This window comes from Ananas comosus, linkage group 18 (assembly GCF_001540865.1).
Source record: "Ananas comosus cultivar F153 linkage group 18, ASM154086v1, whole genome shotgun sequence".
In the NCBI taxonomy this organism is placed as follows: Eukaryota; Viridiplantae; Streptophyta; class Magnoliopsida; order Poales; family Bromeliaceae; genus Ananas; species Ananas comosus.
Genome location: NC_033638.1, coordinates 8,630,525 through 8,645,592, shown reverse-complemented (window position 1 = coordinate 8,645,592; position 15,068 = coordinate 8,630,525). Strand labels below are relative to the sequence as shown.

Below are 15,068 nucleotides of genomic sequence, written 5' to 3'. Positions count from 1 at the left end.
TGATAGAAAATTTTGTTCACTATCTAGATAAAGATCAATAACTCCGATCTTAAATTAAGAGATTCGATTATTCATTTTTAGGACGTCATTCAATTTTGATCGTTCATTTTATAACCGCTTAATAAACTCCATTATAATTTCGAAAAATTATAAATTTATTTTTTAAAAGTTTCAAATATTTTAGATCATATTTAACGATATTAATCATCAATTCGAAAACTCCATTATCGAAAACAACTTATGAGTACGAAGGGCTTTAATTTTTTTTTTTAATATAAAAATTACATCAATATAAGGCAATTGCCATCGTTATCAGTATATCTTAGCTGTTTCTGGCTATTAAAACACATATAATTTGGTTACTTTCAATACGCAATTACGTACCTAAGTGATTTTACATGTTAATTTCTCTTTGTATACAAGTTTAAGCTTTAAAAAGAAAATTTTGAATTTATGTTGGTGGTCAAAAAATTACACTGCGATTTGCGTCTTTGAACGAATGTGAAAGGAGATTATCGCAAGTTTTGATATGATGAGCAATCTCGATTTCACTCTGCGAGGGCGCAAACTCAAAAATAAATTCATTTAGCTCGCTAAGTTTTGATCAACGCAGGTTCGCGATCCCCGTCATTGAATGAATGTGAAAGGAGATTATCGCAAGTTTTGATATGACGACAATCTCGATTTCACTCTGGGAGGGCCCAAAGTCGAAAACAAATTCATTTAGCTCACTAAGTTTTGATTAACGTACGTTCGCGACCCCCGCCTTTGAATGAATGTGACAGGAGATTATCGCAAGTTTTGATATGATGAACAATCTCGATTTCACTCTGCGAGAGCGCAAAGTCAAAAACAAATTCATTTAGCTCACTAAGTTTTGATTAACGTTCGCGATCCGCGCATCCAAATAGCCCTTAAATAATTTTTCTTTTTCTTTTCTTTAATTAGTGCATAAATCTAATTAAATGAATGTTTTAAGTTCGTCAGACATAGCATCTTGCCACTCAGGAATGGTAGCAGCTTGGCGGTATGTTCGTGGTTCCTGGTGAGTATGGATGGTAGCAAGAAAAGAATGGAAATGGGGAGAAAGAGAATGTGAGGTAACACAACCAAAGAACCTTTTGGGCTGGCGCTCTCGAAGGGGATAGCAACGCACGGATGTCGGAGGATCGTCGGTTGGAGCTTTGACAGAAGGACCATCATGAGAGGCATGAACTTCACTTTCATCTACAGGAGAGGTATTAGGAGAGATAAAGTCCTCAGGGAAAGAGAAATGTCCTGGAAAAGAATCATGCAAAAAAGGAGAGATCGATAGGGGCAGATGAAGAAGATGCAGTGGCTGGTGTGGGTTGGGCATAATAGAGAAGATGCTCAAAGAAAATCACATCACGAGAAATCCGAAGACGTCTCGTGTTAGGATCATAGCAACGATACCCTTTATGCTCAAGACTATACCCTAGAAAGATACAAATAGCAGATTTAGGAGACAGTTTATTTCGTTCGTGAGGAGGTAGCAAAACAAGGCAAGTGCAACCGAAGACTCGTAGATGATCATATGAAGGAGGCTTGGCAAACAACCGCTCACTAGGAGAGACACCTGAAAGGACACTGGAAGGCATAATGTTGATTAAGTAAACAGCTGTATTGACAGCATCAGCCCAAAATTGTGAAGGAACAGAACTATCAAAAAGAAGAGACCGAGCAGTATCCATGATATGACGATGCTTTCTTTCAGCAACCCCATTTTGTTGATGAGCATATGGGCAAGAAAGCTGAGGTAAGGTGCCTTGACTTGCAAGAATTTGTCTGAATTCAGAAGAGATATATTCACCACCAGAGTCTGAACGAAAAATTTTAATATTTGTGCCAAATTGATTTTGAATCATAACTGTAAAATTTTTATATATTTGCAATAGTTCAGACCGGTTGTTCATAAAATATATCCAGGTAAAACGAGAATAGTCATCCACAAAGATCACATAGTATCGATTACCAATACGTGTAGAAATAGGAGCAGGACCCCAAACATCAGAATGAATTAAATCAAAAGCAGCATGAGAGACAGAGTTACTAGCAGGAAAAGGTTGAGTAGTATGTTTAGCAAGTTTGCAACCCATACAACTAAGATTATTGGAAACAGAAAATTTGCCTAATACACCACGACGAACTAAAACATTAAGATGTTCGAAAGAAAGGTGACCTAAGCGACGATGCCATAAAGTAGAGCTAGAGATGGTTGAAGTAGTGGTGGCGTTAACAGAGTTATGGTTGGATGGTAGATGCAGATGATCCATGTAGTACAAGCCATCACGCCTATGGCCCTGTCCAATCAAAGTCCCTGTTCGACGATCCTGAACACGACAAGAAGATGAGTCAAATGTAACTGTACAATCATGATCAGTAATTTGGCTAACAGATAAAAGATTTAAAGAAAGTTTTGGTATGTGTAAAACAGAGGGCACATAAAATTTGGCAGAATTACCAATGGTAGGTGATAATGTACCATAATGAGTAACAGGAAGTGGTGTACCATCAGCAGTAAAAATATTGAGCGGAGAAGACAATAGGGAAGGTGAAGAAAGTAATGAATCATGTGGAGTCATATGAAAAGAAGCACCTGAGTCTAGAACCCAGGAATTCTTAGAATTACCTCCAAAGCTAGGTGTTGAAAGGGAACCAAAACCTGGTGGTGCTGATGATGTCTGAGGACTGGATTCTGGCTCTTTTGGAGTCGAGTTATTCAGATTGCTCTGTTGAAGTAGCTGCATTAGTTGAGGCCAGCTGAGTTGAGTAGAAGCAGTGTGATGTCCTACGTTGTTAGAAGAAGTATTGAAAGGATGCTCGATCTGCAAAGTAGAAGCAGCAGCAGGATAACCACGTGGAGAATGTCGTTGTTGATCAGCCCACTTCTTTTTCCTGCAATCTTGAATATGATGCCCCCAGAGTTGGCAATATTTGCATTGGATATTGCGTTTGTTCTTTCGAGGAACAAACGAATTAGTAGAACTCAAAGGCTCAGGAGGAACTTGATTGGGAGCAGCAAGTACAGTCGGTGTTGAAGGACTGGAGGAATGCAATACTCGAAGACGAGTTTCCTCTGCAATAAGCTCTGCAAGTGCAGCATCAATGGTGGGTAGCGGAGATCGATGAAGAAGTTGGCCTCGTAAGGCCTCGAACTCTGGCCGTAGACGCATAATAAATTGAAAAAGACGCTGTTGATCACGAATTTGCGTTTGTTTGGTAGCACAAGTGCAAGCCAAACAAGTCTGGCATAATGATTCGTCCATGATGGATAGTTGGCGCCACCGTGCTTGCATAAAGCTATAGAACTCCTGAATGGAGCGTTCACCTTGATGGGCCGATGTGATCTCTTGGAATTCAGCATATGATTGAGCATGGCTAGATTGCTCATATAGTTTTTGAAGATGAGCCCACATTTGCTGAGCTGTAGTGAAACTCACCAACTGCATTCTGATGTCAATTTCTACAGACGTGGATATAATTCCACGAGTACGTCTGTCAGCATTATTCCACTCTTTGAGTTTCTTCTCATCAGCAGGAGGGCTAGTGTCATTAATATGATCTGTTAAGTCTAGGGCATCAAGTAAAAGTTTTACAGACACCGACCACTCCCGGTAATTAGAACCAGATAATTTGACATCTAGTTGAGGAAATTGATTGGTAGAAGATGTCATAACTTAAATAAATAAAGAGAAGAGATAGAATGGACAAATCTGAAGAAGTGGCTTGCTAGAGACTCCTAGCAACTTGGTCAGACGTATGTCGAGATATGATGCGCAGCCACACAGACGTGATGATGACAATCGCAGCCCCAGTTAACCACTAGAACAGGATCGTGTCGTCCTCGGACGTGGTGCTGATCTGGACGAACAATTCGCCTTCTGAGGAGATAAGCAAAAAGTCGTCGAAAGAGAATAAAACCCTAGAAGGGCTCTGATACCATGAAACAAGAGATTTGAGAAATTTTCTGTATTTTATTCATCTAAATCCATTCTCTTATATAGAAAGAGGAAAAGCTTTACATGGAAGTACAGGATTATATCCTGTTATACAAAAAAATAAATAATACTATCCTAATAAGAAAGTAATATAATAATACTATCCTAATAAGAAAGTAGTATAACATAAATAGTAATATATATATATATATATATATATATATGGTAAATATATATGGTATGTAATATATATGGTAACATGTTCTTTGTAGAAAATATGAAAAGTTTCTCCAGGATACATTTGTAAAAGAAGCTTTGCACCTCAGGAGTTATCAATCAGATTCGCCAACACCTGAAGCTCGGACAAGAATCACAGAGCTATGGACTTTTACTGAAAAATTTAATTACTTCAGCTTCGGATGGAATTCGAGATTTTCTAAAAACGCGATAGTCGTGGATCGCTTAGCCACTTGGGGACTCGCACACAAGAAGCTTTCTTTCTGGTCTTCTTTTGATGAATTTTTTCAGTCTGTATTCGCTGATTAATTAAATAAAATCGCCTCAGGGCGTGTTTTCCCTAAAAAAAAAAAAAGAAAAAAAAGAATGCTCTTTGTAGTATGAACACGGTACGTGCTCACAATAAAGGGACTATTATATTGTGAAAATTGGTGTGAATAGCCTTAACTAAAAAAGGTTTATAAGCCATTTATTGATAATCAAGTTAAAAATTCTATATTGGGCATTATATCATGTATCAAATAAAACATGACAAAATTAGAAAGAGAACTGCAAATGGCGCTATAAGTTTAACATTAAGACCTTTTCTTTTTAAGAATAAGTAATTAATACTACGAAGAAGTGTTATTCAGACACCTATAGTTTTGTATGTAGAAATTTTATGAAACATCTCATTCTTTTTTATTAGACTTTTAAAATATATCATTAAAATTTAAATATAAAATAAATTATACCACTCATCAAACTATGTGAATGTTATTTTATTGCGGGGACTTTTTTCCAAGGTCAAACACTTACCTGCTTTAATCCTAATCGAACCGACCACTTTTACCGGATCAGATTCATCCGACGGTTTAACAAGCCCGGAACCGCCGCAGGGGCATCTTGAGCCTCCACGTGCTCGCCAGTCAGATGACGCCACGTGTATACCGCTGGCCCCACCGTTCTCGTTACCATTGCACTTTTTTATTTATTTTTTATTGCTTCATCATTTTTTAAGTAAAAGAAAAAAATAATAAATAACGTTGTTTTACGTCACGCTTAGTTCTCCACGTGTGAGCTCGTCATTCGTGGACCCTATCAAAATACATTAGCAACATCGGATTCTAATTTATTTTATTTTATTTTTCCACCTGCTTCTAAATTGAAGCTAACCAGGACCAAGTAGATCTTATCCTCGTAATAATCTAATAAATATGTATAAATATTTTATTATATATATATAAATATATATATATATATATATATAATTTATACACTATATGATACAACTTTAGATTCGAATCGGCTTTATTATATATGATCTATAACTTTAAAATATTTAGAAATTAAATTTATATTTTTTGTCAATATTATTTGACTAGTGATCAAAAGATTTTAAAATTGACAATTTTAATAGTCGATGTGATACGTTTGTAAATTTAACAATATAAAATAATTCAGATCTGATGAATTTTTTTTTTCAGTATATAGAGTTAAATCAATACATTTGATCTTAAATTTAAATCTTTTATCATCATTGTTTATAAAAAATTTTATTTTCATCCTTTCATTTTTAAAATACTCGTTAGATAGGTAAATGATGTCGAAAAATTATAAAATTTATTTTTTCAAATACTTTCAATTGTATAGATCAAGTCTAACGAAACTGATCGTTGATTCGAAAATCACATTATTGAAAAAAAATATATATAGTGCGCAGACCTTCGTGCAACCTCTATATATATACAAACACATAATAATTTTTGCACATAATAAAAATTTTATAAAAATTTTATGAGTAAAAAATATTTAGCAAGTATACATTCTGAACAAATATAACTAATTTATAAGATCTCATTAGTCAAATATATAAACCATTTTAATGAAACAAAATTACATTACATTCAGTACACAACTTTTATAAATACTAGCAACTAACCCATGCAATGCACGGATTTTTAATTTATCTTTTAATTACATTTTTTATATAATATATATTAATTTTTACATATTAAGTTTTTCTAATATATTTTTATTACAATTTTTATATAATATATATTAATTTTTACATATTAAGCTTTTATTAGAAAAATTATTGAATCAAATTAAAATAAATACTATGATGATAAACTAATAGATTGTAAGTAAATAATTTAAAATGAAAAGATTTTAAAATGAAAAAGTAAAAAGGTTCAAATCCATTAAAAATTTAACATAATTATTATTTATATATTTTTTAATACACAATATTGAAATGGCGAAGAAAATTAATTTTATTTCAAATTCTTAATGACTAATTCTGTAAAGTTATTTTTTGAAGGATTTAAAGTGACTAAATTTGAAAAGTAATTTTTTAGAACTTGGGAAGCATGATACATATTATGATTCTTTTAAACTAAAAAATAATTATTATTGTGAATAATTAGTCATGTATGTATATCGATTATTTTCAACAAATCAATCAAAAATTTAAATATAAATATCAAACATACCTCCCAAAAGTAATTATTGAGCATTTCTTGCGATAGGGGTAAATATTTATGCGCTCCGAAATTTTCAATACTATGACGAAGTCCAAAGCGACTGGTATATATCCTGAAAAAAAAAGAAGATAATATATACATTACAAACAGACCAAATCATTAAACGTAATTATTTTCGAATTTTGAAATAAACTTACATTTTGTAGAAAGATTGTGCATAAAGATGGAAAATAAACTTACATTTTGTAGAAAGATTGTGCATAAAGATGAAAAATAAGTCTGCCTCCACCTATCATACATATGAATAATAACATTGAGAAAATAATGGCATTTTCTTGTAATAAATCAATAAATTATAATTTTAAGATAAAAAATTTGTAACTTAACTATAAAAGTTGAATAGCCCTCAATCAAAGAAAGAAGGGAACAAAAATAAGAAAAAAAATAACTATTGTGCAGTTAAGGAAAAAAAAAAAATTATTACTTTTATTATTTTAATATTTAAAAATAAGTAAAGCTATTATATATAAAAAAAATATATATAAAAAAGAAGACCAAATTTTACAATATCAAAATAATTTGGTATGTATGGTTATGATTTCTTCTAATTATTTAAATATTTGTATAATAATTTAATTAAAATAGTTGTATATATATATATATATATATATATATATATATATATAAAATCCAAAAACTTAAATAAAATTTAAACAAACACCTGCAATTTTCACGCCGCCTTCGCCTCTTTCCTATGACGCGCCCCGCTCGCATCATCCTGCAATGGGTAAAAGTAAAACGCGCGAGAGATCGTTAGAAACCTAAACCCCAAAGAGAAATAGAGAGAAAACTATAAAAAGTTGAATAGGCCTCAATCAAAGAAAGAAGGGAAAAAAAAATAACTGTTGTTCAATTAAGGAAAAAAAATAACTGTTGTGCAGTTAAGAAAAAAAATAACTATTGTGCAGTTAAGGAAAAAAAAATTATTACTTATATTATTTTAATATTTAAAAATAAGTAAAGCTATTATATATAAAAAAAATATATAAAAAAGAAGACCAAATTTAAATATTAAATAATTTATATTAGTTATGATTCTCTAATATTTAAAATTGTATAATAATTTAATTAAAAGTTATATATTAATTGTATGTATGGTGTATAATTTTCTACTAATTATTCTATAATTATTGTTAAATAATTTAAAAAAATGTTTAGATTTCCTCTAATTACTTAAAGATTTATATAATAATTAATTAAATATTGTTATGATTCCTCTAATACTTAAAATATTTATAATAATTTAATTAAAAATAGTGTTAGTATATATTATAATATATATATATATACTATATATAATTGTATACTATATATATATATATATAAATAATTAAAAATAGTATATTAAGTTGCCACGTGGCACATTGAAACTTTTTTGTAAGTGCGCCATCAGTGCATATATTGTTGCAATTGGAACAATGCTTCTAAAATTTATATAATATATATATATATATATATATATATTATATTATATATATATATTATATATATATATATAATGTATATTTTAACAATATTTAAATAATTGGTATGTATGGTTATGATTTTTCATAAATTATTTAAATATTTGTATAATAATTTAATTAAAATAGTTTATATTAATTTGTATGTATGGTTATAATTTTCTCTAATTACTTAAATATTGTATAATAATTTAATTAAAATAGTTGGTTATGATATTCCTCTAATTACTTAAATATTAGTATAATAATTTAATTAAAATATTGTTATGATATATATATATATAATGCCACGTGGCACATTGAAATTTTTTTGTAAGTGCGCCACGTGCATCATTTGGTTCAATTAAACAAATGCTTCCAAATATATATATAATATTATAATATATATATAATATATATATATATATATATATATAATATATATATATATATATATTTGTATGTATGTTATAATTTTCTCTAATTACTTAATATTTGTAATAATTTAATTAAATAGTTGGTTATGATTTCCTCTAATTACTTAAATATTATATAAATTTAATTAAATAGTTGGTTATGATATATATATATATATATTATTATATATATATATATAAATATATATATATATATATATTATGCCACGTGCACATTGAAACTTTTTTTGTAAGTGCGCCACGTGGCATCATTTGGTTCAATTGGAACAATGCTTCCAAAATTATATATATATTATATATACTATATATATGATTATATAAATTATTATAATATATAAAGCTAATATAGGAAAGTGTAATTAATTTACCATTAATTAATTAATTAAATTTTACAATCATAATTTTTTTTGCAAAAAATAAATAAATAAATAAGCCATCTTTAGGAAAGTCACTTACCTCGGGAATTGGGGATAACTCCTTTGGCGCCGTCCGTGCCATAAGTGGATTTCCTTTCATCAGTGCATCAGAACCGTACACGTCGACTCAAATCCAATTGTGACCGTCAGTTGCGTCTGCGGCTTGTTTCCTATCACTGTGACTTTGGACATTTCCTAAGACTCGGTGTCGCCATGACCAACTTACGTGGGATTTTTGCACACATACCCCTCAAAAAGTATGTATTTATAGAAATACTCCTCCAAAATTGTTAATTCGTATCTATCCATCTATAATTTTTTTTGGTAAGTTGCTTTTTAATTTTTTATTTTAATACACTATATCATCAATAGTTCCTATGTTATTTTGAGAATATTGAATTTGAGTGCTCATAACAGTCAAACTTTATATTTCTTCAGACATCAGCTACCAAAATATTTTTAGTCCAGTCGAATGTACTCATGCACGAGAAAAATTAACATATAAGTGCTAGTAAAGTCCGAACTCGAGAAGTCCGACTTCGTTTGATTATGAGTATTTTCCTTGACGCTCGACTACTCAAGACGCGCACAGATCGTGACAATTCAAACTATAAATTACAATAAATTAAAATTTAAAAACTAAAATGTCACAGATCTCATAATTTGATAACCAAATTAACGTGCAATTCAGCAAATATCATGTGTAGATAGCTCCACTGCTCTAGTGGATAGGAACAAATATTTATTGATCCAGCTAATTTCCAGCAAGTGGGTGGGGTAACGCGCCACAAGCAAGTGGTTTTGGTTGGGTCGATTTCACAACGCCCATTTTAATTCAACCTGTTGTGTAACGCTTAACAATAATGCTTGATAATATCTTCTACTTTTCACAATAATATGATTAGATGGGTATAGTACACTTCAAAAGATAATGTCTTAATATCTTCATATAGTGTAAATTGTTGCGCTTTTGGTTCTCAAACAACGAGGTGCGTCACACTTAATTTGGTTAGCAAATTTTCAGTATTGTTATAATTAAGTCTTATAACCTAATTTTATTAACTATATATTGATATATTACTGATGTAGAAGTGATGTAACAATATTACGATTAATAACACGTCATAAAAATTATAAAGTATAGATTATCAGGCATCCGTGTGATACCCCTCATTTTAGCAAACAGGTAATTTATTTGATCCTACGTACAATTATATTTTTGCAAATCATGCACAAAGCTTAACTTTAGCATATAATTAAAAAGGATTAGGGAGATTACTAATTGGTTGATATCAGCTTGTTAGTTAGTAATAAGTAAATAAGTTTTAGATATCAAGAATCCTGATCAAGATATATATATATATATAGGCCTGTTTGGTTGCGCGGTGTGGCCCGTTCGCGGGCCATATTGCACGGTTTGTTGAGAAAGCTCCCTTCACTGAGCTTTCTCAAACCAAGTCATTTGCGAGCTCGCGGCTACCGCGGCCAAACACCCGCGGCTAGGACGTGGCTTAAACCCCTCGGCAGGGCTATAAGCGTGTATGGCTTTCGTATCCATTTAATGATTTCTATTAAGTACATTGCGAACTAGCTTAGAATTTGAGTTCATGGCGTCATCAAAAATAGTCTCATATCGTATATAAAGTAAAATCCTGACTTGTATATAATATAGAGTGTGTCTCAACCAGTTTAAACTTTTGGGTTGCGCTTGATCGAGTCGTATAATATGGTATCAGAGTTTGGTTCACGCGGTGGTAGGCTTTTAATGGAGGGTCAGAAGTGCTAGATTTTTATGTCGGCTAAGAGATAAGGGACGTAGCATAAGGGCTTGAGGATGAGAGCGAGATAAGGTGGACCAGACCCCCACTTCATTGTTGGTCTAGACACTGCAATCTTTATAAGCCATTCTTAGGTACGGCTTCTGATCTGCATTGTACTATTAGCTGCGACCGTAGTGGTCATCTATTACAGACTCATTATACTTTAAAAGTTTAAATCGATAAAGGACGTTATTTTATATTTAACACTTCCCCTCACGTTTGGACTCGAGACATTTCGCGAGGCCTATGGCGAGAACTTGAATTAAATGAGAAAAAATTAATAATGTTAAAAGTCTGACATGACTCAAAGTCATGACTTTCTACTCTTATATTATTTTAAATAATACGAAATAACTGTTATTCTCTAAAAACTTTGACCGGTAGAAAACGGTATTTAAATACTTTTAAATTTAATAAGTAATTTCATATTGAAAATGAGTTTTAATTAAACTTATATATATATATATATATATATTCAATTATATTATCTTATTTTCTTTATCAAAATTTTTCACGCAACTGTATAAAAGAATGAAAAGAGATTACAAATGTTAATTTTCCATTATATTTTTCTACCTATTCCTGTTCCAAAATTGACTTTGGCGCCGCTCAAGATAAAGCCAATTACGATGTTTTAAAAAAATAGAATTACGAATAAATTTAATTTATGATAAACTAAATAATAAAAGTGCAATACTAAAAATTTTAGTGTAGACCCGACAATAGCAATAGGCTAAACAGGCTCTTAGCCATTCATTAAGGGACGATTATGAATTTCTAGTTCATAATAGTTTTGGTGCGATTCCACAATAAAATATGGTGAAAAATTAACTCACGGTCTATTTTATATTCAGTATTGGATTGGTCACTGTTAGATGTGTCCCGAAATTTTAATTATCAATTTCGACTTTGAACCCTGGATTTGTTGACGGTTAAGCAGTGCAACAAATTTTAAAAAAATATTTGTAAAAAAAATAGATGTCTATAATGAATATTGAAAAGAAAATAGAATTTGTGAATTAATTAAAAATTTAATAATTGACACCCCGAGATCTTAAAATTAGAAACTTAGTTTACTTTATATTTCTCCGCACACTATCTTTCTCCTCTCTATAGAGACGAGAGAAGAAAAAAACAAATTCATGTGACCACTCCTTCATTTAGTTGCATGGTCATATATTTTTTTCTTTTTTAATTTTTCTTTTTTCTTTTATAATAACCAAAATTTCTAAACCTAAAAACTAGCACTAAACTCAGCTTCTTAACACTTTGAGAATCCAATCCCATTTCATAAGTACACACCAATACAGATGACAAAGCCCAATTACAAAGGCAAAATATCAAATATTTTAAATTCATGGCACTTATAATTTTTTTTAAAAAAAAATCTTAAGTTCACATGCCAAAACTCAAAAATGTCCACGAACTGTTACTCAACAAAAATCTCGCTAATTAAAGCATTTGGTTTTAACGTAGGATTAGTACTACCAAATGTTTAATTAAACAACAGATTTCAAAGCTTTATGCAAAGTTTAATCGTAATTTATTGGGTGTTAGTAGAGTTTTAGAGATTCTCCGACAACAAAATCTACTAGGCGATCTCTACATTTATTTTTTTAGTAATGCTGGAGCTTACAAAATAGAGTAATGCTTCTATACTTTTCTTCTTTTTTTGTTACCGCTTATTCACGCGTATTCAACGGCTCAGATTTAGTTTTTTTTAAATTGTGACCTGCAATAGCAGGTCACTTTGGGAGAGGTACCGATTACCAGGTATCTCAAAAAAGGATATTTTTGTCTTTCAATACATAGGCAATTTAGTCATTTTATATCTACTATATTTTTAAAATTTTTATTTTTTCTTTGTTTCCTTTTTCTCTCTCTATCTTTCCTTTCATAATTTGGCATTTCATATAAGAAAAATTTCAAATGATTTGACAATATGATCATTGAATTTAAACTTTAAATAGTAATATGAAATTCCTCTAATTTAAATTTCACTTTTAAATTTAAAATTTAATATTATATTCAAATTTATATTTTAAAAATTTAAGTTTCATATAAATACTTTGAAATATGGTAAACAGAAATAATTGTTTGAATTCTAGTCTTCTGGTTTAGGTTTGGTTTTGGGTTTCGAAAAATTGGTCAGTTTTGAATTTGGATATGGATTTTTGAAATCCGTCGAGTTCGGAAATAAGTTTTGTGATTGTTAGTCAGATTCGAATTCAAATTCCTAACTATTTTTTTTCTCACCAATAATTCTAATCTTTTTAATTTATATGTTTAAAATTATATTTAAAATATTTATTAGCTCTAACAGTTAAATTATCATTTTGTTTAAAATATTTATTATCTTTACCGGTTCCAAATTGTTCTTAATGTTATTCGGTTCAATAGATTAAAATCAGATTCTTGATAGAATATGTCAAAATCTGATCAGTCAAATCAATCGGTTCAATCTAGTTTTTAAATCATTGAATTTAAAATTTAAATAGTAATATGAAATTCCTCTAGAGCAATCTAGTTATAGAAATCTTACTCTCTAAGTTTTTTATGCATTACGTTTTAAACTGGTATGAATAAACTGTATTTTAAATCTTGGTAAAAATTTAGTTTTTAAATAGTAATATGAAATTCCTCTAATTTAAATTTCACTTTTAAATTTTAAGTATTTAATTTTTAAAATTTAAATTCATCGTATTTAGAAATAAAACTATTTCTAAAATTTCTAGAATTTAAATTAATGCATAATTTGAGAAACACTAAAACATTTAAAGTAGATTCCTAAAGTAATGCCTAATAATTGCATAAATTTGGTTAATCAATTAATTTTCTAAATTAGTGCTAATTAATGCATAAATTTAGGACCTCAATAAAAAGCTTCTTTAAATATTGTATTATTTAATTACCAAACTAACCTTGAATAAAACAATCCTTTTACCTGCTAAGTATTAAAGTTACATTTTTACCCTCTATTAATCAACGGTTAAGATCTTTTTTATTTTTTTTTTTAAAAAGTACCGAATCATTTCTCAAGAAAATATATTATAACTAATTATTGCTTGTGATTTCGATATAATTCCTCCATCAGTAAGTTTAATGAGCTTTTGTCACAACAAAACGTTATTTAAAAGGTTTTACTTTTTGTAAAACTTGTTAATAGTATTTTGAACAGCTTTATTCAAATAACACTTTTGACTAGATTAAATAAATTCTACATTAAAAAGGTTAGACCCCATGTGTCAAAACGACGATAAGCATATATCCCTTCAATTTCTGATCCCCTTATATACATCTTGGCTCAATGCCCAAAATGCTTCATGTTATACACTTATTTAAATGATGAATAGCACATGCTATTGAGACTAAAAAAAACATAAAAAGTTTCATGTGTTTTGAGCAACAAAAGAGACAAGTGCATGTGTGATAGGTTAGAGAGATGGACAAGGGTTTCTTTGGATTTAATCAAGCTTAGGGTTTTAAGAGATTTGTCACATAGATTCTTGGAGATTTAAGAGGGAATTGGTGCTCCCTTGGTTCATTGCATAGTGTTAAACTTTGTGATCAAGCCATGTTGATTATGGTTTTAGCAAAGCCATGTCCCCCTAAATGCAACAGTAGTAGTGTGTCCATGTTCACCTAATTTTGGCACTCGGAAATTTTGTCCTCATCTTTGTAATAGTTGAATTTACAAAGTTCTCCACATCTTTGAATTGGTGTCCTCGTTACCAATCAGCAAAGTGTTTGTCTGTGCGTTTTAGGTTTTATTGAAAATGTCCATAATGCGCTGTCAACTGAAAATGAATTAACAAAGTTCACCTGATTATGGTACTCTTGTCCACATCTTTGAATTGGTGTCCTCATCATACATTTGCACTTCAGATTTTATTGAAAATGTCCATAATGCGCTGTCAATTGAAATTGAAGTAGTATTGAAAATAGTTAAATTTCTTTTGAATACCTTCCCAGGAGAACGAATTCAGATATTCTCGAACTCAGTATTGATTATTAAAGCAATCCACTTCAAATCTAACTAATTCGAGTCGTTCACTTGAGACGCTAGAATGAAGCTTCAAACGCATCAGTCCTCTGTCGACACATGTCATGCCTTCTCTTTTGGATAGAATTCTCGCTTCTCCAAGAATGCTATACAAGCTAATCAACTAGCCAATGGGGTCTATCTAACAAAAAATGTACTGTACGATTCTCTTTTGAGGACTTTTTTATTT

General features: G+C 30.3%; 1 protein-coding gene across 3 annotated transcripts; it reads right to left on the bottom strand.

Moving 5' to 3' along the window:
* On the bottom strand, positions 975-4,041 carry LOC109723762. Of its 3 annotated transcripts, none has more exons than XM_020252242.1 (3): positions 2,814-4,041; positions 2,651-2,750; positions 975-1,042 (listed from the first exon to the last, which is right to left on the bottom strand). In XM_020252242.1, the coding sequence occupies exons 1-3, from the start codon at positions 3,693-3,695 to the stop codon at positions 1,005-1,007; spliced, it is 1,020 nt and encodes a 339-aa protein (XP_020107831.1). In that variant the 5' UTR covers positions 3,696-4,041; the 3' UTR covers positions 975-1,004. The 3 variants fall into 3 exon arrangements, with proteins under 3 accessions (XP_020107831.1, XP_020107830.1, XP_020107832.1); XM_020252241.1 differs by lacking the exon at positions 975-1,042 and adding an exon at positions 2,210-2,351 and having other exon boundaries at positions 2,814-4,039; XM_020252243.1 differs by lacking the exon at positions 975-1,042 and adding an exon at positions 2,213-2,351 and having other exon boundaries at positions 2,684-2,750; positions 2,814-4,039.

Coding starts and splice junctions, on each gene's coding strand:
- LOC109723762 (XM_020252242.1), bottom strand. CDS start 3,695: ATGACATCTTCTACCAATCAATTTCCTCAACTAGATGTCAAATTATCT. Junction 2,751..2,813: donor TCAATACTTCTTCTAACAAC/GTAGGACATCAC, acceptor CTACTTCAACAG/AGCAATCTGAATAACTCGAC. Junction 1,043..2,650: donor TTCAACACCTAGCTTTGGAG/GTAATTCTAAGA, acceptor CATACTCACCAG/GAACCACGAACATACCGCCA.